Source organism: Pezoporus flaviventris, unplaced genomic scaffold (genome assembly GCF_033815535.1).
Source record: "Pezoporus flaviventris isolate CSIRO_AGI_PZ_B2104156 unplaced genomic scaffold, CSIRO_AGI_Pfla_v1 ptg000031l, whole genome shotgun sequence".
In the NCBI taxonomy this organism is placed as follows: domain Eukaryota; kingdom Metazoa; phylum Chordata; class Aves; order Psittaciformes; family Psittacidae; genus Pezoporus; species Pezoporus flaviventris.
Window position 1 is genome coordinate 3,597,080 of NW_026892579.1, and position 24,931 is coordinate 3,622,010.

The 24,931-nt window shown below is 39.2% G+C and overlaps 2 protein-coding genes across 11 annotated transcripts in view; one reads left to right on the forward strand and one right to left on the reverse strand.

The window, feature by feature from the left end:
• CEP85L (centrosomal protein 85 like) overlaps positions 1-24,931 on the forward strand; it is a 143,104-nt gene that overhangs the window by 82,161 nt on the left and 36,012 nt on the right. The gene's annotated exons all lie outside the window — the stretch shown is intronic.
• Positions 3,252-12,230, reverse strand: PLN (phospholamban). 3 transcript variants are annotated; one of them, XR_009744506.1, is made up of 4 exons: positions 11,899-12,230; positions 11,290-11,335; positions 6,849-6,883; positions 3,596-3,709 (listed from the first exon to the last, which is right to left on the reverse strand). XR_009744506.1 is itself a non-coding variant. In XM_061460047.1 (3 exons), exon 3 carries the CDS (start codon positions 3,584-3,586, stop codon positions 3,428-3,430), a length of 159 nt encoding a protein of 52 aa, XP_061316031.1. In that variant the 5' UTR covers positions 3,587-3,709; positions 6,849-6,883; positions 11,899-12,050; the 3' UTR covers positions 3,252-3,427. The 3 variants fall into 3 exon arrangements, 2 of the variants coding, with proteins under 2 accessions (XP_061316031.1, XP_061316033.1); XM_061460047.1 differs by lacking the exon at positions 11,290-11,335 and having other exon boundaries at positions 3,252-3,709; positions 11,899-12,050; XM_061460049.1 differs by lacking the exons at positions 6,849-6,883; positions 11,290-11,335 and having other exon boundaries at positions 3,252-3,709; positions 11,899-12,035.

Genomic DNA, 24,931 nt, shown 5'->3' on the forward strand with positions numbered 1-24,931 from the left:
GGAGAAGATATAGGTAAAGTACATTTTGGCATGAGTGTGTGTGTCTGATGTGACTATTGCTCTGTGTGCAGTTGTAGCAAAACTTGCATTAAAGATCTTTATGCGGGGGGGGGGGGGGGGGGGCAAATATTTTGTGCAGGTTTTGTGAATAATTTTGTTTAAGCCTATTTTACACTTGTCTTTCCACTGAGTGGTTCGCTTCTGCTCGGAAGTGCAGTTGTTGGTGAATTGGTGCAGCAAAATTAAGAACGGCAAGCACCTGCTGCCCTCTAAAATGCCTCACTCTGGCTAGGGTTGGTTAGAGCAAAATTTCAATGCTGAAATGGGTTATGTCTTCACCTAGAGAAAAATGGGTAGATGTAGCAGTTTTTGCTGAAGAATGGCTGAGGAGACACATCTTTATAACCAGCATAATCTTGTTCCTGATTTGGCTCTTTTCCAGAGTAAAATAGCCACTGAAGTTTGTCTTTTGTGTTTTTTTTGGGTTTGTTTGTTTTTTTTTTTTTGACGAAGAGTAATACCAGATTGTTGCCTCTTTGGCTGTCTTTATTTACTGTCAGGATATAAGATAAATTTAGCCTTGGGTAGAGTGGAACAGAGAATTGAAAACTTAATCCAAACTACATGCTGTGTTTGGAATTTTTATTACAGCTTATAAAAGTAGTGAACAGTTTCATTACACTTACATTAAATTCATTAGGCTCTCATGTGCACTGGTTACTATGAATTATGTGTAAGTGATTTGGACATCGCAAAATAAGCAAGATTACTGTTGAAAACCAAAACAGAATAAACAGAAGTATCAAGAATTGTAAAGCTGGATGATGATTGGCTCTTTTTTACATAACTTTAAGTAGATGATAGAATGCTTCTAAATGGAATTGTATTTAAGCATCTTATTTCACACAATATATTTTCAAGCAGTCATTTTAATAAATAAAAATACAGTAGATGTTAGTTTTAACACCCATATAATTATACAAAGAAGACCGTACTATATACAAAAGGTTTTATGTTTGTAATCTCTGGCTTCAGTTGAAGAGATAGAGGATGGTAGTGAGGATGGTAGCAGATTTTGTGATCAGCAAAATCCTGAAGCACAAATGAACTATGCAGTACCTGCAATTTACTTGCATTGCTGTAGAACAGTAGGGTTTCCAGTTTATTTATACTTTGGTTTTGTTCTTAGTTGTTAATTGTTGGTTTATGTTTTTTTTTTTTTTTTAATAAATAATGGCCTTTAAGCTACCTATGAGGAAGCTGGTGGTTTTTTTATGAGAGAGGAATGGGAGTTTTATTTTCCTAGCAATATTTTACTTTGATTTTTGTGTATTACTGATTTATGAAACAAATAATCCCAGCGTGTCCTCAGAATGTATATACTGATATTTTACTCTAACACCTTTTTTCTTCAGGAAACTTTCAGTACTATAAATAGTTTCTTGAAACACCTCCACAACAAACTAAAACTGGAAACCCTATCTATCACAAAAACACAGATGTAAAAAACATAAGAAGGTAGCTTTATATTTTTCTGTTTCCTTCCCACCCCAAAGTGTGCTGTTTGTGGCTTTCCTTAAGAAGAAGAATTAATAGGAAACTGCGATTGCTAAAATCTCATGCATTTAGGAGAGTGGTCAGAATGAATGAAAGGGAAATTAAGATTATTTTGACAGTTTGAATCTGCAATAGTCATATACTAATTTGCAAGTGGGGATGTGTGTTGCCAATCTCATCAGCACTTGCCCTAATCCTCTTAGAGTAGCTAATTAATTTCCTCTAGTAATTAACCTTATTTCAGAAGTCTGGTCACTGAACATTTTGTTCGCCAAAGAGGAAGCGCATTGCCACTGGCCTTACTTGCATTCCATCAAACACAGAGGTTTTTTCCAAACACTTCTTCCCTTCCTGCTTAGGTGTTCAGCATCAACCTCCACTCATGGAATATTAAGTTTTAAAGTCAGAATGCAAGATTAAGGTAAACTTGTTTTAATTTCTGTATTTATCACTAGGGTTGCTTATGCAAAATGGTATAGAAAGATGCCTGTTTAAAAACTGGATTTCTCTTTGCCCTCTACCTTGAACTTTCTTGAAAATAGGAAACTGTATAAATTTTCTAGGAATTTAGCTTAATACCAGCAACTTATAGGAGGGTTAAAAGTCTGCTGCCCAGTCTTGTTACTGAAAACTGTTGGAGTAGAAACTTCATCTTTTATGGGTGTAGGCTGTGATTTATATGTTGAAAATATACTTCTGCAATGCTTTATGTCCTGTGCTTAACTGTTTATATGTATGATTTATTTTAGGGAAATACTTGCCTTTTTTTCCCCAAGAAGCGTTTGCAGGTGTAGGTGGTGGTGTTACTTGAATGATACACTTCAATACATTAGTAAGGTTGACCTAGACCTTCCTCATTACCATATCAGCTACAAGCTACCTTGTGTGACATTGGCAAATACCAAGTTCTCTGTAGCTTCAAGTTAAGGAAATTGTTAAGTTATAGCAGGCCATAATAAAGGTGTCTGAGACCAAATATTAAAAACTCTTGAGAATTATTTCTGGGTTATGCCAACTGTCATGTCAGTTAAATGACTATAGAAAATTGAATCTTTGATACCAGTGTGGAAGTCTCATTTTTTTTCTGCAAAACACAATGAAAAAACTTTTCAGATGTCACTTAGTTCTGTAAGGATGTATCGAGTGAAAAATACTGTAAATGAAGATGCCTTTTTATTTTTTTTCTTCCTTCTTTCTCAAATCCAGGTGTGTGGGTTATATATATATACACACATACAAGACTATATATATAAAAGATCCCTTAAACAGGGAGGAAAGCATATGAAATGGGATTTTATTTCAGGGTTAGAAGAGATTTTTGGTTTATTTTCATATTTCCTTAAAAAAAAAAACACTAAACCAATTTGAATGCCTTCAGTTGATAATGGAGAGATACAGCATCTTGGAGTAAGCAGAGCAGAAATTTCCCTAGGATGCATTGAGGGCTGTGTGCCTGTAAATGTTTTTCTGGCAGACACAGGTCAAATTTGGAACCCCACCAAGTTAAGGACTTTCAGAGAAACCTGAAAACACTCTGCTTGCCACAAAAGTGAAGTTCCTATCTGTGGGATGTAGCTGAAACATTGAGGAACTTACCAACTCCATGAAGAGCAGGTACTTTACCCCATTCAGAAAAGGCATCTCTTGAGACATAAGGTCATGCACAGCTTTGTAACAACAGGCTCTAAACATCGTTCTTTACAGAAGTAGTATGTTTTTAATACATGTAGCAAGTAGTAAGAGACAGTGCGATAGTTGGCATACAGCTCTAGTCCAGGTGCTAGCCCCTCTCACAAGAGGATCTTTGCATTGGGTGTCTTCCCTCTGGGGGCGACTCTCTTGGAGGACAGTGCAGAGAAGTGCTGGAACTTCAGAGGAGCATCACAATGATACAGATCAGCAAGAGGCAAATTAAAATCAGGCAGAAATTCACAAAGAGCTCTTGGAGCCTTTGGCGTGCTTGTGGGTTCACCTCAATAGTTGAGGCTCTCCTCAGAGCAGAGCGGGTTATGTATTGGACCTTCTCCATGGCAACAAGAAAGCAGAGGGCACAAATCAGAGGTTTTAAGAGGGCAGGAAAGAGGAAAAGTTGTCAGGAACAGTGCAAAGTGCCTATTATCTTCTCTTTTTGTTTTAGAGAGCCTTTGTGGAGCTGGGAAAGCAGGAAAGTGAAGAGTTAGAAATACAGAAGTGTTTTGATCAGTACAAATAGAGATTGTTTTAAAGTTCTAAAAATCCTGAAATTAATAGATTACCTTTACCATGTTTTTAGATTAGAACAGTATTTTTTATAATTTTATTTTTTAAGTTTAGGTCTGTGCTGTATTGTGCTGCTTCTCCTGAAGACTATGGAACACCTGCTTCTTAACAGTGCTGGGGAATTGTAAAATGGAAGTTGTGGATATGTGGGTTTTACCCACATCATTGATATAGGTCCTGACCATTTGTCCTGGGTTCAGCAGTAGCAGTCATGTTTCTCCTCCTTGGTAGCTGGTGCAGTGCAGTGTTTTGACTTTCGGCTCGGGAACAGAGCTGATAGAGATGTTTTGGTTTGGCCAAGGACTTTGTGAGCCTCATGCTCTGCCAGGGAGGAGGGGAAGCCAGGAGGAAGCAGAGACAGGACACCTGACCCAAACTGACCAAAGAGCTATTCCATACCACAGCACGTCATGCCCAGGATGTAACTGGGAGTTAGCCGGAAGGGCTGGGAGACTGCAGGGTTGGAGGAGGTATCGGTCGGAGCTTGGTCGGGCTGGGGGGGGCGAGTTATCGGTTGGCTGGTGGTGAGGTGTTGTATTCCCTTGTTATTTCCTTTATCATTATTATCATTGGTGGTAGCAGTAGTGATTTGTGTTATACCTTAGTTACTAAACTGTTCTTATCTCAACCCGTGGGAGTTGCATTCTTTTCAGTTCTCCTCTCCGTCCCTCCGGGAGCAGGGGGAGGGCAAGAAAGGGGGGGAAGTGAGTGAACGAATTACCTGACTGGGTTTAAACCACGACACCATTTCATCCTTTACAGTTTATAAAAAGGCCATGGCTGATTTCCCTCCCACCTCCACTTCATTTGTTCAAGCATAGATGAAAGCCTGATGAAATGGCTAGAGTCACAGATATTTCAGCAAGGAGATCTGGATATTACTGCTGGCTATTATTGACCTGGGCAGATAATCTGATTTACCAGTACCTTATTTTGGAAGGTGTTGGGGCAGGAAATCTTGTTGAAGCATTTGCATTCCAAATAAAAATTCTTTAGGGCGTGTAATTAAAAGCTAGTGCATCATTTTTATAGGGAATTTTTAGTAATACATTTCTCAACAGACACAACAGAGGAAGGACTAATGTGTATTTTGTAATACACATCTAGGACAGTGTGTTACTAAATGTAGGTGCAAAGGCAGAGCGCTGCCATGAGGAGCAAAATAAAACTTGTATATAACTTTGTCTCTGAATTGTTTTATTTTAAGTATATCTTAAATGCAGATGAAGCATGGGGTGCCAGTAATCTTAAAATTGTCAAAGAGTAGTTGCAGTGTAAAACCCTCCTGTATGAACTTTCTGTGACAAGAGGCTGGCTTGGACATATGCATGCTTAGTTTATAGTGAGGTGGAATCTGTAGGTGCTGCCACAATATGAAAATTTGGTTTTCAAGATGATGTTGAGACATGTCTCTCCCAAACCTTGCTCCTAAACCTGCACTGAAGCTATTCTGTGATTCTATGAATGTTTTGTAAATTTATATTGTGATCATCTCTTTCCCAGGCTTCTCCTTGTCAGATATCTGCTGCCCAAATAACATGATAAGCATGACTGAATCGGATACTGTGTTGTCCACGAATTTGTCTTTAGATGTAGCTAAAATGGAAAAACCTTAAAGTAAAACAGGAGCGTCTTTCAGACTCTTCTTTTTCTGTCCTTCCATGTAGGCCTGTAGGGTCAAATAGTACTGTATGAGCACAATATATGTGCTGCCAGTGCCAGTGTTGTATTTAAAAAGAGGCTTTCAAAGGAAACCAGATTACACATGGATATTTTAATAACTTTAGAGGATTCCATGTGATGACATCTCCTCCTAAAACTGAACTTCAGATTTTGTAACCATGCTTTGAGCTATAATTGATCTTAACTTTATTATGAGTAAGACACAAACCAAGAACTTACTTTTGTAGTGACTATAATTTTTCAGCTTTGTTTGACTTTATGCGGTGCCTGGTTTTGTCTGTTTAAGCAGTTAAAGTGCTTGCCAAGTATTCTGCTTAGCTTTTTGATTGTCACTGTCTGCCCCAAGTGCAGTAAAAGCAAAACATGCACAGTAATTCTCAGGTGGCTTGGCTGAAAGTACATTTGTTCTCCCAGCCCATGACGGGCAGGGGTGCATTAGGCTGTTTATCTTTTTCTAGACAAGGCATGTTAGATGAACCACTAATGCATTTACAGTAGTACATAAAAGTTTGTGTAACCAGCTTGTGTGACAGACACTGCACAGAGAACAGTATTTCTTGTGGATTACTTCAACAAAACTTGTTGCATCATTTTTTTTAATGCAGGGTGTATGCAACCTGTGGTCTTCTGGCAGTGTGTGACCTGTGACAGAAACATATCTGTCTTCTTCCTGACTTCTTGGGGCCTTGTAAGGATTGGAACAGCACAAGTTTTTCCCAGCATATATGCACAATAAGTCCATTTCTGTGTGCTGCATTAGATTTAAGTGCACACGTGCTGGCACCTGCACTGCTACATTGCTGCCTGTTTCACTTGGATGTTTCAAGGGGGAAGGACCTGGGTCTCTGAAGTACTTCCAGATAAAACAGTATTAGCCGATTGGGCATTGCAGATGCAAGGCCAAGACAGGTGAGGAGAAATAGTGAGATCTCTCTGTGAGGGGGAAAAAATACTCTTCCCTTTAGAATGGGTGAGAGATGTTGCTGAGGGAGCAGGCAGTAAGTCAGAAGGCTCAGTTGAGCTGAGCCGGCATTATCTGTTTGGACATACATGACCAGACAAGCAATACAAAAGGATCTTAAAAAAAGAAAGGTAGTGTAATTTAAAATACATACCTTTTACAGCTAGAAAGTGGTGTAGGGAAGAGATGAAGAAAAGTCAAAATAGAGTAACTTGGTTTTCTTGATTTAAAAGCTCATATAGGTATTTTGAAATGCCTGCCTGTTGTTTTACCCTACTCAGCCTGTCTGGGGGATTTGTTTTCTCATAAGCAAAGGAAGCAAATTCTGTGTCTGTATCACAAAAAGTTTGTTGTTACAAGCACATGGCTTTAACTAATAAACACATACCTTCCTTGTTAATCTTCCATGGCGCTGTCACCCACCTAAAGTACGCATAAAGAGAAACAGATTCAGTAATAGAGCTGCATATGGGTGGCTACCAAGGTCAAAATGGACAGTCTGAAAAATAATTACACAGAAATAAAGGCTGATCATTGCCACAAATAGTAGCTCTTCTCCCTTGTTTAGTCCCCTGACTGTGTTTTAGGTCACTGTTAGGAAGTATTATTCATGTACCTCTTCTTAAAAGTGCAGTGAAAGGACAAACTATATTTGACCTTTCTTTAAAGTTGTGTTACTCATGTGTGACAAGACTAAGTATTGCATAGAAGAAACTGTTGGCCGCACTGCTATGTAGCTATGTGTTCAATCCAGTTTGTTAGTGGATGTGAAAGGCTAGTCTTACGCGCAGTGTGAATCTGCAGGTAGAGATCATGGGGCTGACAAAGTCTGTTTCCATGTAAGGAGTCCTCTACACCTGGTGCCCTAGAGTGAGTCACGGATCACAATTGTTGTGTCCTCCTTCCCTGACATGTGACTGTTTCCCTGATTTGTATTAGGTTATTTTTATCTTTGTTCCTGGGTGTCCTTCACAGTGTGAGGAGGTATGTGACCAGAGAGAAAACTGTGGGCCACCCTCGTTCCTGGTACAACTACATTGACTCCATTGAAAGTCACACAGGATAAATTTGTCTCCTTTGGAAATGCCACAGCCATTTGGGACACAGATTGTTTCCTGTCATATGTTTACTAAATGCAGCAGTGATATCAGTGGAATGGAAGAGGTTTGACACACTTGATTTGTTGCTGTTCTATACAACCAAGTGAAGCCCTGAAAGGGCATTGTTAAAAAGTATTATTGTGTAACAGTCTATCCCATAGATTTTAAAATGAGATGTCCCCAAACCCCAGTAATTCAGCTTCATCCATTGAAAATAAATGTGTTAATAACCACAATGCAGTGATGCAAAGCATACCATCAAGTTACATGATCCTTGGTTGTGTTTAAAACTGTTACCAAAAATTACCTGGCCTAAGAAATTTCTATAGCAATTTGCAAGCAGTGTGATACTCCTAAATAGGAAGGGAATCTTCTACGTGTTCAGAGGAGGTAAGTTTAAGATTTGAGTATATAGTGACGAACAAAAAGGAACTCTGCATGCAGGGCTAAATGCTGTTGAACCTGAAGACCCTTGTCACCATTGTCTGTAGATTGTATGGCCCCCAAAGAGGACATTGCAGAGTTCTAAAGCTTTGCCTGGGCACAGCATCTGCAGTTGATGTGTAGGCATTGGTGACTGTCCTGTGTTCATGTATGTGTCTTACTCTAAGTTGCATTGCTTTGTTTTGAACCTTGGTGTAATATACCTCATCATTGGCAGTGTGGAGTCACTGTGGTTGAGACCTTCAGGTCTGAAAAATCTCATTTTTTTAGGGGGGGGGTGAGGAAGATGAGAAGTGGGAAAAGAGTGAAGCAGGAAGTGTTAATTAACTTGAGACCTCTGGAAGGTCTCACTGCTGTCACTTCAGTCAGTGAAAGTTCCCAGTGATAAAACAGAAGTTGCTTACAGGTTTTCAAGTACAGAAGTGATTTATAAAGATATGTCATAATTTTTTAGTTTTGTTCTTTTTACAAAGAAACCCCAAGAATTATGGAGGTGACTTGCTAGGATTTACCCCAGCAGCTTTATTTTGTATTTACCTATGCTAGGGGTACAGAATTCTGTTGCTTATTCTCATGCTAGGCTGAGAGTTGCCCTAGGCAGTTGTGTCAGTGAAGAAGGGTATTAAGGATATTAACAAATTCAATAGTTGGGTGAGGGCAAGAGTGCAGACACTAGTGCAGGAGAGGACAGGCTGAGGAAGGAAAGTATAAAAAGCTGAGCAGAGGAAGAGCATGGAAGTATAGAAAAAAACCCAAATAACTGTGTAAAGGAAAGAAGACTGCAGCTGGAGTACATTAAGTCATTGAAGAGTTAGTGTCTTGTACTGTATAATGTCATTTTCTCAGTCATCTGCAGAAAGCGCTTCCTTGGGATGGGGCAAGAAGCAACAATTAGTCTCGGAGTTTGGCAAGTGCTGGTAGCAGGAAAAGCAAACTCAGTTTTTCCTCCTTTTTACCTTTATGTTTTAAAGTCTCTTTTCTACTGAAGTGTCAGTACTTTTCATGTTTGGGAGAGGACAAGGGAAGGCTCACACTTAAAGTTGTTTTTCTCCTCCCCATCTCATTAATCCATTACTTTTACAGTCTTCCTTTTGACTAGCTTTGCTGTTTTCAGTGTCCTAGAAATAAGATCACCAGTAAGAACCTTTATCTGTATTTCAAGTCCCTGAGAATGTGGCAGGTGTAGATACCAAGGAATTACGCCGATGAAGAGTTGAACACACCAGGCTTGGTATCTTTCTTTTTGGAAGTTATCCACATACCTCATGGATAACCAAGACTTTTGTCTGTGTGCTGGTTCGTTAGAGTAGCTGGAAGCTAATGCTTTGGGCTAGTTTTCAACTGGGTTAAATTCCCTGCAACTGCTGCAGGACCAGGCAGTGGGATCTTGAGCAGGTGCTTCAGCCTCCATACTCATCAATTCCCCTCATCAAAATAAGACATTAAATAACCATGTTTTTCCCATCTGTTGGTATGATTTAGCTTTTAAAAAGTAACTTTCTTTTATGAAATTAACTCCTTCCACCTCTAGATGCACCAGGTGCCTAACACCTTGTTGTTAGGGAACATAACATTACTTTCCTGTGGAATTTGTTTCGTCAGTTGGGGTACTTTTCCTAAATCAAATTATTCTTAAAGCAAATAAAAAGCTGCTCTTGTAGCTGTGTAGTTATTTCCCATTTTTCTTGTTTGTAGTCTGAAAAAAGTCAGTGACAATCACCTTCAAGCTGATTACAGCCTGATTTTAGTGAGTTCCATATTGTCCAGTGAAGACACTATATTCCTAATGTATTCCAAGGATAAGAAATAAATGCAACTTTTAAAAATAGAAATGTGGTGTATATGTAAATCCAGATCTCTAAATGCAGGTAACATAGTTGTCATGGCAAATGAGTGGCAAAAAAAAAGGCAGAAAATTGTTACTTGCTGTGAATTAAATGGGGTATTTCACATCTGATTTGTAATACCACCTGCTATGTAGCACATGCTTCTGTCAGGACTGTCGACTGTTGTTACTCAGCATTTGGATTCCTGTGATACGGGATGTTATCAGTGTGAATTTTTTAGGTTTAACTTAACAGCTGAGCCACGCTGTCGTCTTCTTTAAATTACCTAACTCTGTGGCAGAACAGAATTCAGGTGAACAGGCGTCTAACCTCCTGCAGCTATCAGTGCAGTCCAGTAAAGGGCTGCCTGCAGGAGTCAAGTTTCTATGTATGTTCAATCTGTGTGTGTACACATAAACTACGTATTTTCAAAGGTGTGTGTAGGCACTGTTTGTGTTAGGAGAGAAGGATGCTCTGTGGGGCAGAGTAACCTCTCTCTTCACTGGAAAATATATTTTGTGTAACACTAACCCTGAAAAGAATCTGTCTATCTCTCAGGATCATCTTGCTCATTGTAGGCATTGGTTTGAAGGCACTGGGAGGTCTGAAGTGGTACTTCTGCCTACTGGAAACAGCTTCTAGAAAACTTGGTAATAGATTGTTTGCCTTGGGAGTAACAGGATGTCCAGAACTTCCAGTACTTGTCTATTCAAAACTGGCACAAGGCTGCTGAGCACAAGCCCAAGCACCTGCATGTGTTTTTGCCTGATGCCTACCAGTCATTAATAGGAAATGGAATTAGGTATGGCTGTTCAGTAACAGGGAAAACATGCCTCCCACAATTAAGGTCTATATTAAATCTGACTTTTCTAAAACCAGAACCTTAAGCGGACGTAACTAGTAAGGTGTGAATTGATAGAAGGGGGAACATGTTTGTATGGAGGAGGAATTCCTTGAAAACCGACATATTCATGAATCATAATCCTTTTAAAAATATCTGTATATCTACATATTAAAATTCTTTATGTGACATATTTCTGTTTGAGATGCACTCCAGTGATATTAAAACTGGGGTTATATTTTGTTGCATAGTGTGTTACATGCTTCCATTAGTTGAAAAAAATTACTTTGCATTTGAAATTAAGTTCATGTTACAAATCTTAGATAAATTATTTCTCTGTTACTAGAAGCATTCTATGACAAGTTTGGCAGTTACAATGACCAACAAGAGAAAATAAGCCTTTAAAAACATTCACAGCAAAAATGTAGTTTGAACTGCAATTCAAGCAATTCAATGCATGCTTGAACGTGACATAATTTCTGTTCCAGTACTGCTATACACTGCTTACATTTTTAAATTAAGGGTACTTTTTCATCATACAGCAAAAAATGTTTTCTCTCTTGATGTGTTAGATCAGAAAACTGGTCTTATGCATTAAATGTGGTGAAAGAGCTTTACCTTTGCTGGGCTGTGCTTGGGCAGCTTTGGGGAAACAAAAGTGTTTCTATAAAACTTTGAGTTACTCTCTTTGTGTATTTTGTATTTAAAACCAAGAATAATAATAAATAAAAAAAAAACACTAAACAAAAACCCCACCAAACAAGGGAAAAAAAAAATAAACACCCCAAACCAACAAGGCAAAGAAAAAAAAGCCAAAAAAAAACCACAACCCCACCCAAAACCAACGGAAAAAAAAAAGCCAAAACAGCCCCATAACCCCAAATCACACAACCTCAAACCCAAAACTTGATAAATTTAAAAGGAGACACGAAGGTCTGAGGAACATGTTAAAAGCTTCTCACCTTCTAGTGTAATGCTACTTGTGTGAATCATCTACCCAAGGAAAGCTGGTGTCCCACAAGCATGTAGAAAAGTCTCAGTTGCCTTTGTTGTTGTTAATATGTCTCCGCAGCACTACAGTTTTGACTCGGAGCTGCAGTGCCCACATTTCTATATTTTTGATAACCAATTGTAACCTGCCCTTAAGTACAGGCATTTTTGTACAAAAGTACAGCTACAGTGCCTTGCTGAAAGAACGAAAAGCATGAAAGAAGAGAGGTTCCTTACCTCTGGTGTGACTGCTAGTGAAGCACAGCAGAGCCTGTTCCAAGCTGTGGGAAGTATCTGTAGATCTCTGGCAACTTCTCTGAGTCTGTGACCAAGTTGTGGGAACAATTGAAGTAGGCTGAGGGGGGAAAAATAACAAAAGTTTCAGAGGCAGGACTGTCGGTGTCATTCAGCAGCTTGCAAGTTGTGATTGGTTCTGTTTCTGCCTGCTGGCAGAGGCAGTTGCTCCTTTAAACGTGTTCACAGTAATAATGTATTAAACATGGGTAATATTGTCCCTCCTTGAAGGGAGCTGTGTGCCAAGGAGACCACCTGCTCAGGCACAGAATTAAGGAATCTGGGAAGTGGTGTGCTCCAGTGGGGTAGCAAAGGGAGCTGCTTGTTCACACCATGCCTTTTCTTTAACAGGATCATAAATAGGAATTTTTTCAGGGGGCTCCTTTGGACATGTTACCTCTGCTACAGCAGTGTTTCTTCATCATTGAAAACCTACTCTCTAGTGTAGGTGATCACAATTCATGTGTTGTGTTTTTTTTTTCTACTTGGAATGATCTTCTTTTGTACAGGGGGTTTCTTAAACTATATTTCCTGTATACATAGTTCTGATAATCCTGTTACACAGCTGGTATTCAGTTTAGTGTATATTGTGCGTTTTCCAGTATAATCTTTCTTCTCACAATGCTTGAACTGAAATAATTCTGTATTTCAAGTCTCTTCCAACCTTTCAGTTGATCTGTGGGTTAGAGGATTTTTTTTTTCTCCAAATAAAATCCAGTGATAAATTACAGAGATAAACTTACCATTCCTATATAACTTGAAGTATTTACTTTTCCTTTAAAGCCCAAGCCTGCTCTTCCCCCTTACTCCCCCCCTATTTTTCTTTTTTTGTGGCTGGAAACTCTCCAAGTGATTTCTTAAGAACCTGTTCTGCTAGTTCGGACAGGAGCAGCAGTTGGATGCTACTTCCCAGGTTATCTTATGTATGTTATCCTGTGCTGGGAAATGACAAATGACACCACAGTGCGTATACGGGGTAGGTTTTGTGAATCCAGGAAGTAGAGGATTTACTGAATGTGAAAGGACTGAACTGTTGAGTGTGCAAGCATTCAGCGTAAGGCTTTGCATGTGGAGGCAACTGACAGCACATGCCTCTTTTTCTTTGGGAAATTGGAGGCAAAAGTACAGAAGCTCAGCCTAACTCTGAACACTTACAGGTCTATTTTTGACAATAATTATTTAGCATAGATTAGTGCTTGGCTTTGAGCAGGAAACCAGACATGGTGGCTTCTTTTTCTAATTTATTGGGTTTTTTGGGTTTTTTCATTCCCTTTAGGCCTTGCTGTGATACATGCTTCAAACCAGAGGCAAAAAGACCTTGGATATGATGTACCACCTTATTCCAAATTGAGCTCTATTTTTATTTTTGTAAATAAGATTTAGCTCTTCTGGAAAAGTGATAGTAACAGAGTTGAAGTTGGCAACTCAGTTTTAGTATAATAAATCTGCCTTTCTGTTATCTTTTAATATCAAACCCAGAAATATTGGGTCACATATTTCAGTTGAAAGTTAATTGAAAATCTCCACAGTGAGGAGTGATAGTTCTTTACCAGTGAAAATGGTTTCATAATTTACTTATAGTGGCATTGTTAACATTATAAATCTCTCACAGTCAAGCAAACTGTAGTTGGGCTTTTTGCAAGGGAAGCTTCACATTTTTATTGCATGCTGTCATCCAGCAAAAGTACTGCTATCATGGCATTGTTTGTTTCTTTTAAAGATGCAATATGAAACTTGTACTATTCAAATTCACTTCTGTACTTTGTTATTGAAGTCTAACTCCCAGCACTGCAGTAGCTGTGATGCAGGTTTCTCCCTTTTACCAAGTCTCTGTAAAATGATCGTGTTATTTAATTACTTCACCCCAAATTATCAGCTTTTTTTTTTCAGTGAATTGGACTGAAACATCATGTTAGAGCTTTTTAGGAAGAAGAAGCCTAAAAAGAATGCTGGTTTTGTTTGTGAGCTGCTGACACAGTCACAGCTTGGTCATCTTTTTAAAGAAAGGTGCTTAAATATGCAAGGAAATCAATAAAAATAGCACTATGTCATCAGAAATATAATACATGCCTTCAGTAAATGTCTAACTCCAGTAAGAAATTGTAAGATAGAAAATACATTTGTTAAATAGCAGTAGCATGTGCAAGTTCAGACCATGCAGATGTTGTAGACCTTGTATTGATGTTGTTTCTCTGACAACAAGCTTGTTTTGGGTACCCTCCCTGGAGAACAGTTTTCCAGTTTAGTATCACTCCTTCATGTAACTCATGGGGAGTTTGGTGGAATTCTGAGGCAGATGACAAAGTTGCTTATGGGACATGTCAGTCTGACAGGTACAGACAGGATATACGAGCACATGCTGTATTGTTTGATTCACCCCCTGCGTGAATGGGTCCAGACACCCCTGTATATCAGAAGGAGAAGCTTTCTAAACAGAATCTCTGTTGGAGGTTCTGGTCTGCTTTATTTTGTTCTGGGAAACAAAAATGTGCAGCTGTTGCTTGCTTGCCCCTAAATGGAGATGATCTGGGCTCTCTCCAGTGGGATTAGAAATCTGCCACGAGAGCATGTTTCTTATAAATTTATTTAGAGATCTGGATGATATTTGGGATGATGTCCAAAAAGAAGTGAGTTATATCGCAGCATACCAAGTCCTTTATTTAAATAACGGTAAAAATCCTCTTCACACTGGACTATGCTTGTCTTTCATATACCAGTTTTTAAATTTCCAGCTGTAGACATTGGGCACCTCTATAATCTATGTAGAGTTTGAGATGTCTGTATCTGGTCTGTTGGTAATCTGTGACCCTGCATAGAAATGAACCATAATCCAAGCACAGTTGTAACACACAGGTAAAAAAAAATCAGCAGTACGTCTGAGAAGTCAGGCTAGTGCATAATTTCATCGTGCTGCTGCAGTTTTCTCTCATACTGAATATATTACTGTGACACTACACTGCTGAGGTTCTTGGGTTGCACATGTTTGGTTTAAAAGTAACTGAAAATGAAGAGAAGGGAGAAATGGATGCTCCCGCAGACATGCATCAGTTTGTGTATGTGGGCCAGAATAACACGTTTTGGTATTGAAGCTGAACATTAAAATGAGAATTTCCCCTTGTGTAACCAGAATTTTTCTGGTCTGATTGCAAGATGTTTCCTGCAGCAGGTGTAATTGCTTTTAGCCATCCAGGTGTCAGCAAATGTGGCTTACAAGATGCTTTTTGTCAATCTCTGCTAGGGTAAAAGACTCTAGCTAATTGTGCATTTGTACTACAGGTCTAACACAACCTAAAGGGAGAGAGCAGTTTTTTCTTCCTTCTGAAAGAAAGTACAGGAAAAGCAGTTATTTTCAGCTGCTGTCAACAGCATTCCACATTTATACCAGATAAGGAGGTAGCCTAATCAATTCAGAGATAGCAACATTTTTTTTTATCACTTTGAGGTTTTTTACTTGAATTTAATAGATTTGGCTCATGTTTGCATGTTTTGCCTCATGCCTCCTTTGGTTATTTGACTTCATTGATTCTCATATCTGGAATCTCAGCAGTTTTTGGATGAAATTGTCTTTCTAAGGCTGAAGATTTTCCTCCTTGTATAGTGAGACTTGAAATCTCTGTTAGTGTTACAGGACAGAGCTCTGCTGAGAAATCTAGGTTTTGCATCATGTTATTCTCCTCTGGGACAAGAAGTGTTTACTTTTCCTAAGCATTGGACAATCATTAAATTAGTTTGATCTTCACATTCTGTTCTTTACTATAAACAAGGAGAACTTACTTTTTGAAGGTGCAACTTGTGAAGCATACCATTGCAAAGTGATTTAAAAACCTGTACTAAATAAATTAATGGAAAACTGTACAGCTGGGGCTGAAATGTTTCTCATTTTGGGAGTGCTGAAGGCTCTGGCAGGACTAGTCATCTGATTTGTTATTAAGCAAAGATGTTTTCAGAAAGGTCTTCTTGAATGTTTTCGTTTCAGTTGCTGTTACTGGCATGAACTTTAAACCATTAAAGTCGATCACGGGGCTCAGAAGTGTGTAACGCCTGTTTTTTTGTCTTTGGTGCTTTGACCCCATGTTAGGAGAGAAGCAGAGAAATAAGAGATTTTGCCTGGCTCTTCCTCTGAAAATCCACCTTACCCTTCCTCTTCCCATACCCCCGCAGGGAGCGCTTATTTCACTTGGAGCCAACACAGCAGAGACTTGACCTATGTAGCCTTTTTATTTTGAAGCAAAATATTGACAGCACAGAAAACCATGCTGTTTCAAATCCCTGGTTGCTTTCATATCAATGAAGTGTACTTTTTTTGCTAGATTAATGAAGGTCAAATAATTGAATAGTAACAATTAATTGCAGTGGTACAAAGTGTCTTCAAAATAGCAACATGCTAAAAGTTTGATCTTCATTGCAATGGAAATTTTATTTCTCTGAAATGCCTGGGAGAACTGTATTTTGGTGTTTACTGATGTCCTCAGTTGGTTAAGCTGAACAATGTGCTTTAGGTGGTGCGCTGAGATCCTTATACCTAAGAAACTGTGTTGAGTGTCATTGAGATAAACTGTTCTAGGAAGCACAGAGATTAGTTGTGTTATTTGACATGCTATGAGTGATGGATGAACAGTGGGACAAAGGCATATGAAGGAGAGATAAAGTTGGGAGACCATGTTCCAGTTGCCAAGTGGTGGTGCTGGATTATCTCCATTAAAACAGTAACTGCAGGATGGGGAGAAACAATTGGGGTTTAGACTTAGCTGCTACTTATTATCACCTGAAGGTTGTACTGAAAGGAATGCATGAAAAGAATGCTAAAGGAATGCATGGAAATTAGCAAAATGATGAACACATTCGCAGCATTTAGAAGCTGAAAGGTTCTCTCATGCAGGGTATTGCAGTGACTGTCCTCATGTAGTGTGGAGGGGGAGCTGCTAGGCGAGTGGCCTCGACGACTTTCCTCACTGGGATCTTCATTCGTATCAGCATGGAGATTGCATAGATCACATATTGAAAGTTTTTATGCTAATTTTCAATTGGTCCTACTTAAAGATGAGCAGATGGGAAATGTGGACCGGGAACACCTGTCATTCTCTTGGTTGGCATTAGAGTGGTGTCTTCTTCGACTTACTACTCACACCTATTGCCCTGCCCTTTTTGCTGGGTTTTTTTTTCTTCATTTCTATGGAGTGGCTATAAATAAGACTAGCGCAATTCCCATGGTGTATGTCAGCTATCTATCACTTCCTTTCTTTGTTACATGCCATTCATAGTGAAAACTCTAAGGGGTTTTTTTTTTGCTTGTTTTTTATCTTCATCAGAAATCACTGAAGTTTATTTAAATAACAGAATATCTTTTGCTTCTTCAGAAATTAAGTGCTGTTTTACAGTTAACGTATGTAGGAAAAAAATCCTTTAAGATTTTTTTTTCTGCTCTTAGCATTCCAGAAAATTAGGATCCTAAACACTATTACTTGAGAATTGGAGGTACAAAACTTTGTATTTTTCTTTATTCTATTGTAGAATGTGCAAAAACAGTAATGTTGATCTACTCCTCTGGTTTAAACCGTCTCTGAGTAGCAAAGAAACTACATAGAGATGTACATACAGCTTTTAACTAGTTGTTACTGAACCAGCTTATAGTTCTTTCCAAATGTTTGGTATTACGGATGCACTATTAGTATACAAGAAATGGTTTGCTGCAGATGCCCCACTTCTAGCAAAGTGGCACATCACTACTTTGGGAATCATCTTCCCCTCTCATTCTCTTAGTACTGGACACAAAAAGGAGTCTCCAGCTGGAGCACCAGGAGACCTGCCTCTGTGTGTGGTGTGTGACGTTTTCTAGCATGCTGAAAAATAGATTCAGATCCTCCCAAAGAGAGCATGAAGCTTCATCTCCATTTTGGCTCCAAGGATGTTCTGGGTGGATAAGGCCTTGTTTTACTTTATAATTCAATCAAAAACTTCATTCAACACATGTTTATATTTCTTTAGGTGGGGATAATCTCACTTGTTTCTGTTAAAACAAGTATTTTGCTTACGAAATGGTTTCCGTGCTAGAGAATCTGTTGTGATTTAATGCTCTTTTGAGAGCCTTGGGCAAATTGTCTTTTCTCTTGTCTCAGTTTTCCTTTCTGTAGAATGGGAATTATAAGGCTAGTTTCTTTTCAAGGTACTTTGAGACCTACAAGTGACAAGTACTAATTGCTGGTGATGGAAACGACATTTATTTTTCATGTGAACTTTTTCTACTCTTTCTGCTTATATTAAGAAGGTGCTAGGACTTCCCCCAGTTTATCTCCTAAGGAAGGAAAACACTTTCACACAGTGACACAGATGTTCAAATGCAGCCTTACATCATACTGCTACTTTTGTTAGAGACAAGTGCATTTCAAGTACCCCTCATAAACTCAAGTGGGAAAGGTTCATAGTCTGGATCGAAGCCAAACAGTTTAAATATCTGTCACTTACTCCACACACAAATTGTGTGACTATCTTCCATGCTTGTGTGATGCTCAGTTTTACAGACAGTCCAGTGTTAAACTGGCTGCCTTTCTTCTGTTCCTCAGTGGCACGGAGGTTTCAGGCTGGGATTTTCAAATGTCTGACTTTTGAGATTCCAGGACCTGATTTGTCAGAGGCGCAAAGCCTCTAATTCCCTCTGAAATTTAGAAAGTCATGTAGGTACATGGTATCTCCATGTGATTTTAAAATTATTATTTTTTTCCAAAATAATTATTGTTTACATGGTGATATATGATACATGTGATGCTGTAAAGGTGGCTTTACGAAATCCCCCACTGCTGTTTATAGAATATCCTTGTCCTTTTTTACTTTTTTAATCTGTGTTCATGGTAATGAGAGCTAGAGAGCAAAGGTTGGGAGTGGCATTGTTGGGGGCGTGTGTCTTTATGTCTGCTTACTATTTTGGTTTATCAGTCTAAAAGAGAGTGGGAAAACAGTATATTACCTAATCGTTCCTTCTCCATGTGCTGTCAGTTATAACATGTACAGAAGTTGCATCTTCAAAACTTGGCATGTGCAGGTTCCAGTAATTTGGCTAGGCTCCTTTCTTTTGGCAAGTGCCCTTAGAGACCAGTTGTGGATTGTCATTTTTTACACCAAGTGTGCCTTTGTGAGTTTGTGTGAATACTTGGGTTTGTTGTCATATAAGTATTTTGAACATTTCTGCTTTAATTTTGTGGGAGTGTTTTGTTTTTGAAGTTCAGTTAAATGTGATGAATATTGCACTCATGGCTCGTGTTTCTTTTAGTCATGAAAAGTTGACACAAACAGAAGCAGAATTGAGGCTCAGGTTTCTGATTCAGCGACCAACACCCTTCACAGAATCTACAGATCTTCCATTTGAAAAGTTGGGATCCTTGATAAAATGCAGAGCGTCATTTTCCCCCAAATGTGTACTACTGCTTCACACTAAGCTCAGAGTGACTTCTCTCTCTTTAAGTGTGTTTGCATGTTTTGATAAGAAGATCTGATGCTCTGTGCTTATTAGTCTCTCTTAAATCTTTTTTTTTTTTCCAATTACTGCACAGCAAGCATTCCCTCCCTCCCCCCAGTAATCACCAAAGTGGCACTCTCTTTTCCTTATCCTTATGGTTCAGAAGGGCTGCGGGCGGTTTCTGTGCAAGACTGACGACCAGCTCTGCTCATCCTTGCAGAGTTTGTGCAGGCTCGTAAAAAAGAGAAACCTTTTTGTTTTCTTTCTAGGGCACTTTTTCCATTCACTCTTTTTTTTGGCTTTGAGCAGGAGTAATAAGTAGTGAACGAACAACCAACACTAGCCCTTAGTATGCTGGTATTTGTAGATATTAGCAGTGTAAATTTTTGTAAATTATCAGAACTTGGTTGAAGATGCCCGAATGCAATGCTTGAGATATTTCAGTTTTAGGGGCACTTTCATTCATGGTTGATTTGTTCCTTCTCTTGTCTTCCCAAGTATTCATTTTTTTTAAATCTATTTCTGCCTTGTTTGTACAGCTCATAAATTTTTGTAGTGAATAATGTATGTCCTGCATTTGTACAGGACTTAAACCAGTGGTGTTTTTGTGATATCTGAGTAACTGGAGTTAGTTTTGGTCATGCTGCTTTCTATGCCAGAGCAGGAAACAAAAAAATAAAATCAATTTAACAGTGAAGCTTTCACTAAAAGCTTATAAAAAGGGGGGTGATGTTACAGTTGTTCTCCTTGTGGAAGCTCCCTTTCATCTCCACATTTATGTTAATTTTTTTTAGTAACAAACATTTGAATTTAAATGTAATGGGAAGATAAAATGAACACTTAATAAAACAAGTGCTTCTATACTTAGGAAACACCCAGTTGTTATCAGTGGAAAATTCCAGGCACTGTTGCTTTTAACATCATATTAAGTGGCATGTAGAAGTGTTTTGTGTTCATAACATTTGCCAGAATATAAATGGAAAGGATTTCTGACAAAAATAATGTTGGTGTTGTGTGGAGTATAAAGGAATGTTATAACATCACATAAAAGCAAGAGTAGTGTCATTGTTCATACGAAGATAAGCAGAGGAGGGTGTATAATCTAGCGTGCAGCTCTGGGAGTGCCAGTTTCACCCTTTAAGAGCATAGTAGAGTAAGGTGCCAGAGACGAGACGGTCATGAAGGACTGCTGAGTGGCTGCAGCCTCTTGTAATGAGACTATCCTTGACTCGTACAGTAGCAACGTGCATCCCTAAGGATGTCTTGCAGAGTCTCTCCAGAGTTAATATATTGACTTCATATTTAATTGTTTGAGGCTTTTGCACAATACCATCAAGGGTGCTGCAGGGAATGAAACCTTGCTAGTTAAGCAGTGGCCAGCATTCCAATTCACTTCCCTTACTAATGCCCTGTTAAATTCCTGTTTTATTCAGAAACCTCCGCTAGATGCGGATTTTGAGCACGTACAGATCTTTCACATTTAGTCTCTGACTATAAGCCAGGACTGTGCTGCTGGTCCTGTGTATGCACTTGTAATTCAGATAACCAGCACAGGCAGGATATTTCAAAAGAAAGTGCAGGAGGTTTTTGTTTTCATTCTCTCATGTCACCTTCATGTGGAAGTTCCACCTGATTGCATATCTAAATACCAGGACACTTGACAGTGTCACAGCAACTGCGTAGTAGTATTTTTTTCAGAAGCTTAGAAAATATCCAGTCTGCAAACTCATGGAGGGTTTGGCACTGTCTGGAGTTGAGATAATTCAGCTTGCAGTTGTGTGTTTGTACTAATCCAGCACAAAGATGTGCCACTGTAAAACGTGTTGTCTTGTATGCTGCTTTTCCACTTAACAATGTGTGCCAGCGCTAGATTTCACAGGGTCTTGTACAATGAATCTGGTAGGAGCCTGTCCCAGATACAAATAACCCTCGAGTATGGGATGACGGGAGAGTGTAGGACTAGGGCTGTCGGGAGGGAACTGAAAGGTATAGATGTTTGAAGTGGTGAGAAATGGCAGGAGAACAGCCCCCCGCCCCTTTAATAGCAATGTAAATTTTCATAGAAATGCCATGGTTAAGTGACCATGTGTTTGCTATCAAATCCCTGTAACTATGCCATCAGTAGCAAATCTCTGCTTGCTTTTTTAAAAGTTATTATTTTCTTCCCCTGCATGGTGAATTCTATACCTGACCGTAGCATTTGTTTTCTCCCATCTCTCTTAGTATCCCAGCAACCATGTAGCTGCTATGCTTTGCTCTTAATTCATCTGTAAGCTATTGTGCTAAGGGATCATGTCTTCGTCTCTTGCTGTGGTTATCAAACCTGACCTTGATAAAGTTCAGAAGCCTCAGCTGCAGTATAAACAGTGCTGGGGAAGGAGAAAATGTACAAAACCTGGTAACTTGTAAGACAGTCAAATTCTTCCCTGGCTTATGTGGGTCAAATTTGTGAGGTCTCTTAATAAAGCATGTAATGCCTTCTGTGCAATGGGGATTTCATTTGTGAAGGAGGCTTCAACATTCTTGTAGAAGTGTAGTGGGTAGAGGGAGTGCTGCTTTTAGGAAGCATTTTAATGCCATTACTGTTTATTGTTTTCCTTTTTTAAAGCTTTCTACTTTCTAAAAATGGTAGTATTGTCTGTAAATAGTCAGCATTAGCATTTTTTTTTAATTGGAAAAGCTTTAAAAAGTCATAAAACAAATGCAATAATACGATTCCATCTAACCAAAGAGAGGAATGTTGCCCCCCCACCTTGCAGAACAGAACAACTCATTATCATAGTTTTAAACGCTGCAAAGAGGAGAAGGAGCAGGTTAGTGCACTAGCAAAGGGTTTCATGTGCTTGCTTTGTAAAGACCTGTATGATATTGCAAAACTGAATGGGTCTGATTCTTACAATAGCAAAAACCCTGCATGAAAACAGCAGGTGTGGGGGAGTGGGAATTGTCCTTTATTTGTTGTAGTGTTTGCCAATTTTGAGGTTCCAAATTCCCAACACTAATTTAGGATACAGCAAACTGGGATAACGGTTTGTGTGTCTGTCATGCTGGCTGCTTATTCTGTGGAAATCTTTTGTGTAGCATTCATTCAGTAGAAGTGCAGCTATATATTTTTAAAGTGAACAGTTTCTTGAATGAGTTTTGATCTTGGTTTTCAATCTGTGAAGTTTGAGCATAACTGTGATTGACAGTTCTATCCTTAGTCACATGTACTTGGGCACAGCATAATTTAACACTAACACTGAGAAGTCCTGATGCATCATCAAGGACTGGCTTGCCCTTCAGTTCCTAAACTTTATTCAGTGTAGATCCTAAAATCTGAATCTTCTTTCAATTGTTTGTGAGATGCTACTTTTCTCCCAGTTTTTAATTTCCTTGGGGTTTTTTTGGTGTTTTTATCTTTTTCCTCCCATACTTGTACCCCAAATTGTCATATTGTTCTTCCATCAACCTTGGTTTGTGTGAACTTTCAGCCTAGGAAACAAAGTATTTGTTGGCAGATTTCATGTCTCTTTAGCCTTTGTGGTATTTAGCTCTTTACTTATCACTCTAAGGTTTTTAATCTTTAGAGTTGTTCTTCCTTGAACATGTTCCACTATTTCAGTGACTTTCTGGTAGTACAAGGCCAGAACCAAACATGTTTTTCCAGCTGGATGTATTTCAGAGCTATTTAAAGTCACTGTTTTTTCTTCACCCACTTTCTCCATGATGCGACATATTGTACATGGGCAATTCAGACTTGCATTAAGCTGATTTTCAGGCAGGTTAAATTGTGAACTCCTATCAAGTTTATTCCCCCTGTTAGTTGTGATCCCTCTTATATTAATTTGCAGGTTGCTTGTCTGTGTAAAGTATGTGTTAGGGATGTTTTTTTCCAAGCCTTACTCATTTTATTTATTTATGTATTTTCTGTGCTAGATTTCACCACTTCGGTTGGCAGAGCTGACCTCTCTGTGATTCAACTTTATTAATCAGTACCTCACAACTCAATGATGGCTCAATTTTGATTTTAATTATGTCCTCCATTTAAAAATTCCCTAAAGATTGCCACGTGTACCAATGGCTGGAATAAGGGTCCAAGGGCATGATTAAATGTTCTCTCCCTCATGACTGGTGGAGATTTGTGTAAGTACAGCAAAATGTGATGCAGCCTAGGTATTGCTGCCAAGAATTGCAGTGGTTATATCCTGCTGAGCAGAAACACTGTCTTCCCTAAATGGCAGCAGCGGAACAGAGTGGAGTGGTAGGTAGGTGGTGGTGAAATACAGATACCCCAAGTCAGGATTTTTTGTCTCTGTCCATTGCCTTGTTTTTACCCATCTGGGAATCTGTTGTGGTGCTGCTTTGTGGTTGTTCTTTCTAGTAGGCACTTTCTGTAGAAATGATTCCTTGCCTTCCTTTTAAAGTGATTTGCAATTAAGGCCTGATTCCATGGTTGCAGCCTCCTCTCAGCTTTCCTGCATGAGAGCCCCTAGCCCTGTCTTGTTTTGCTGGCAAGAAGATGGATGGTCCTCGGGGTTGTCTGAATTAACGTTGCTGTTGAACTGAATCACTTGGCCTGATGTTAGGAGGAAATCTGGGTGGGAAGGAAGCAATGGGTAAACCCTTCTTTCCTTACCCAGGGAAGGGAGCAGCTGCAGAGTTCATCAAGGATGTCTGCTCTGCCTTTACAGATCTAATCCTTTTCCCATCACAGGGAAGCAAAGAGCAAGAGGCTTCTCTGTGATAATACTCCATTTGGGCTTGCTGATGCCACATCCACCTCTTCTTTCTCCCTCATTGCTCAGTGAGGTGGTAGGGCAAGTGCTGTGTCCCTGAGGCACAACCTGTGAAGACACTTCTATACAAACACTCCTATTCCTTTCCTCCACTGTCAGATGAATAAAAGGAACCCTTTGTTCTCTTGCTGACGTTGGTTGTGCAATTTTTTTGCTTTGGATTAGCTGCTGCTAAGGAACTCTCTCTCTCCTGAATACTGAATGCCTGTAAAATGCAGAGAGAGAGAGGAATGATACCTGCAGAGGGGGGTTAATGATAGCAGGGCAGCACAGGCAGTTGGCCGAAAGGGATCATTTACTTTGCGTAACTTTTGTTGCTCTCCTCGCTGTTAGTAATGGGCTGTGAAAACTTTACAGCTGTAGTAGAGATAGTGCTAAATTATTTAAACTGCAACTTTCAAGGAAAAAAAAACGTTAAAATCCATTGCTGCTTTTGAGCAACCTGGTCTAGTGGAAGGTGTTTCTGCCCATGGCAGGAGGCTTGGAGCTAGATGAGCTTTAAGGTCCCTTCCAGTCTCAACCATTCTGTGATTCTATAATTCCACGATTCTGTGAGATTAGCTCTTACTTTGTCATTTTTGGACTACACCTTTACTTCGTAATACAGCACGCTACAGGGAGTGCTGTGCTACTCTGTGCTGAGACACTGAACTGCTTTAGGCTGAAACGACAAGCATGTTTGGAGGAGATTATTTTGATTAGCACAAGTAAAGCCGCAGCCATGATTGGCCTAACTTATTCAAATGTC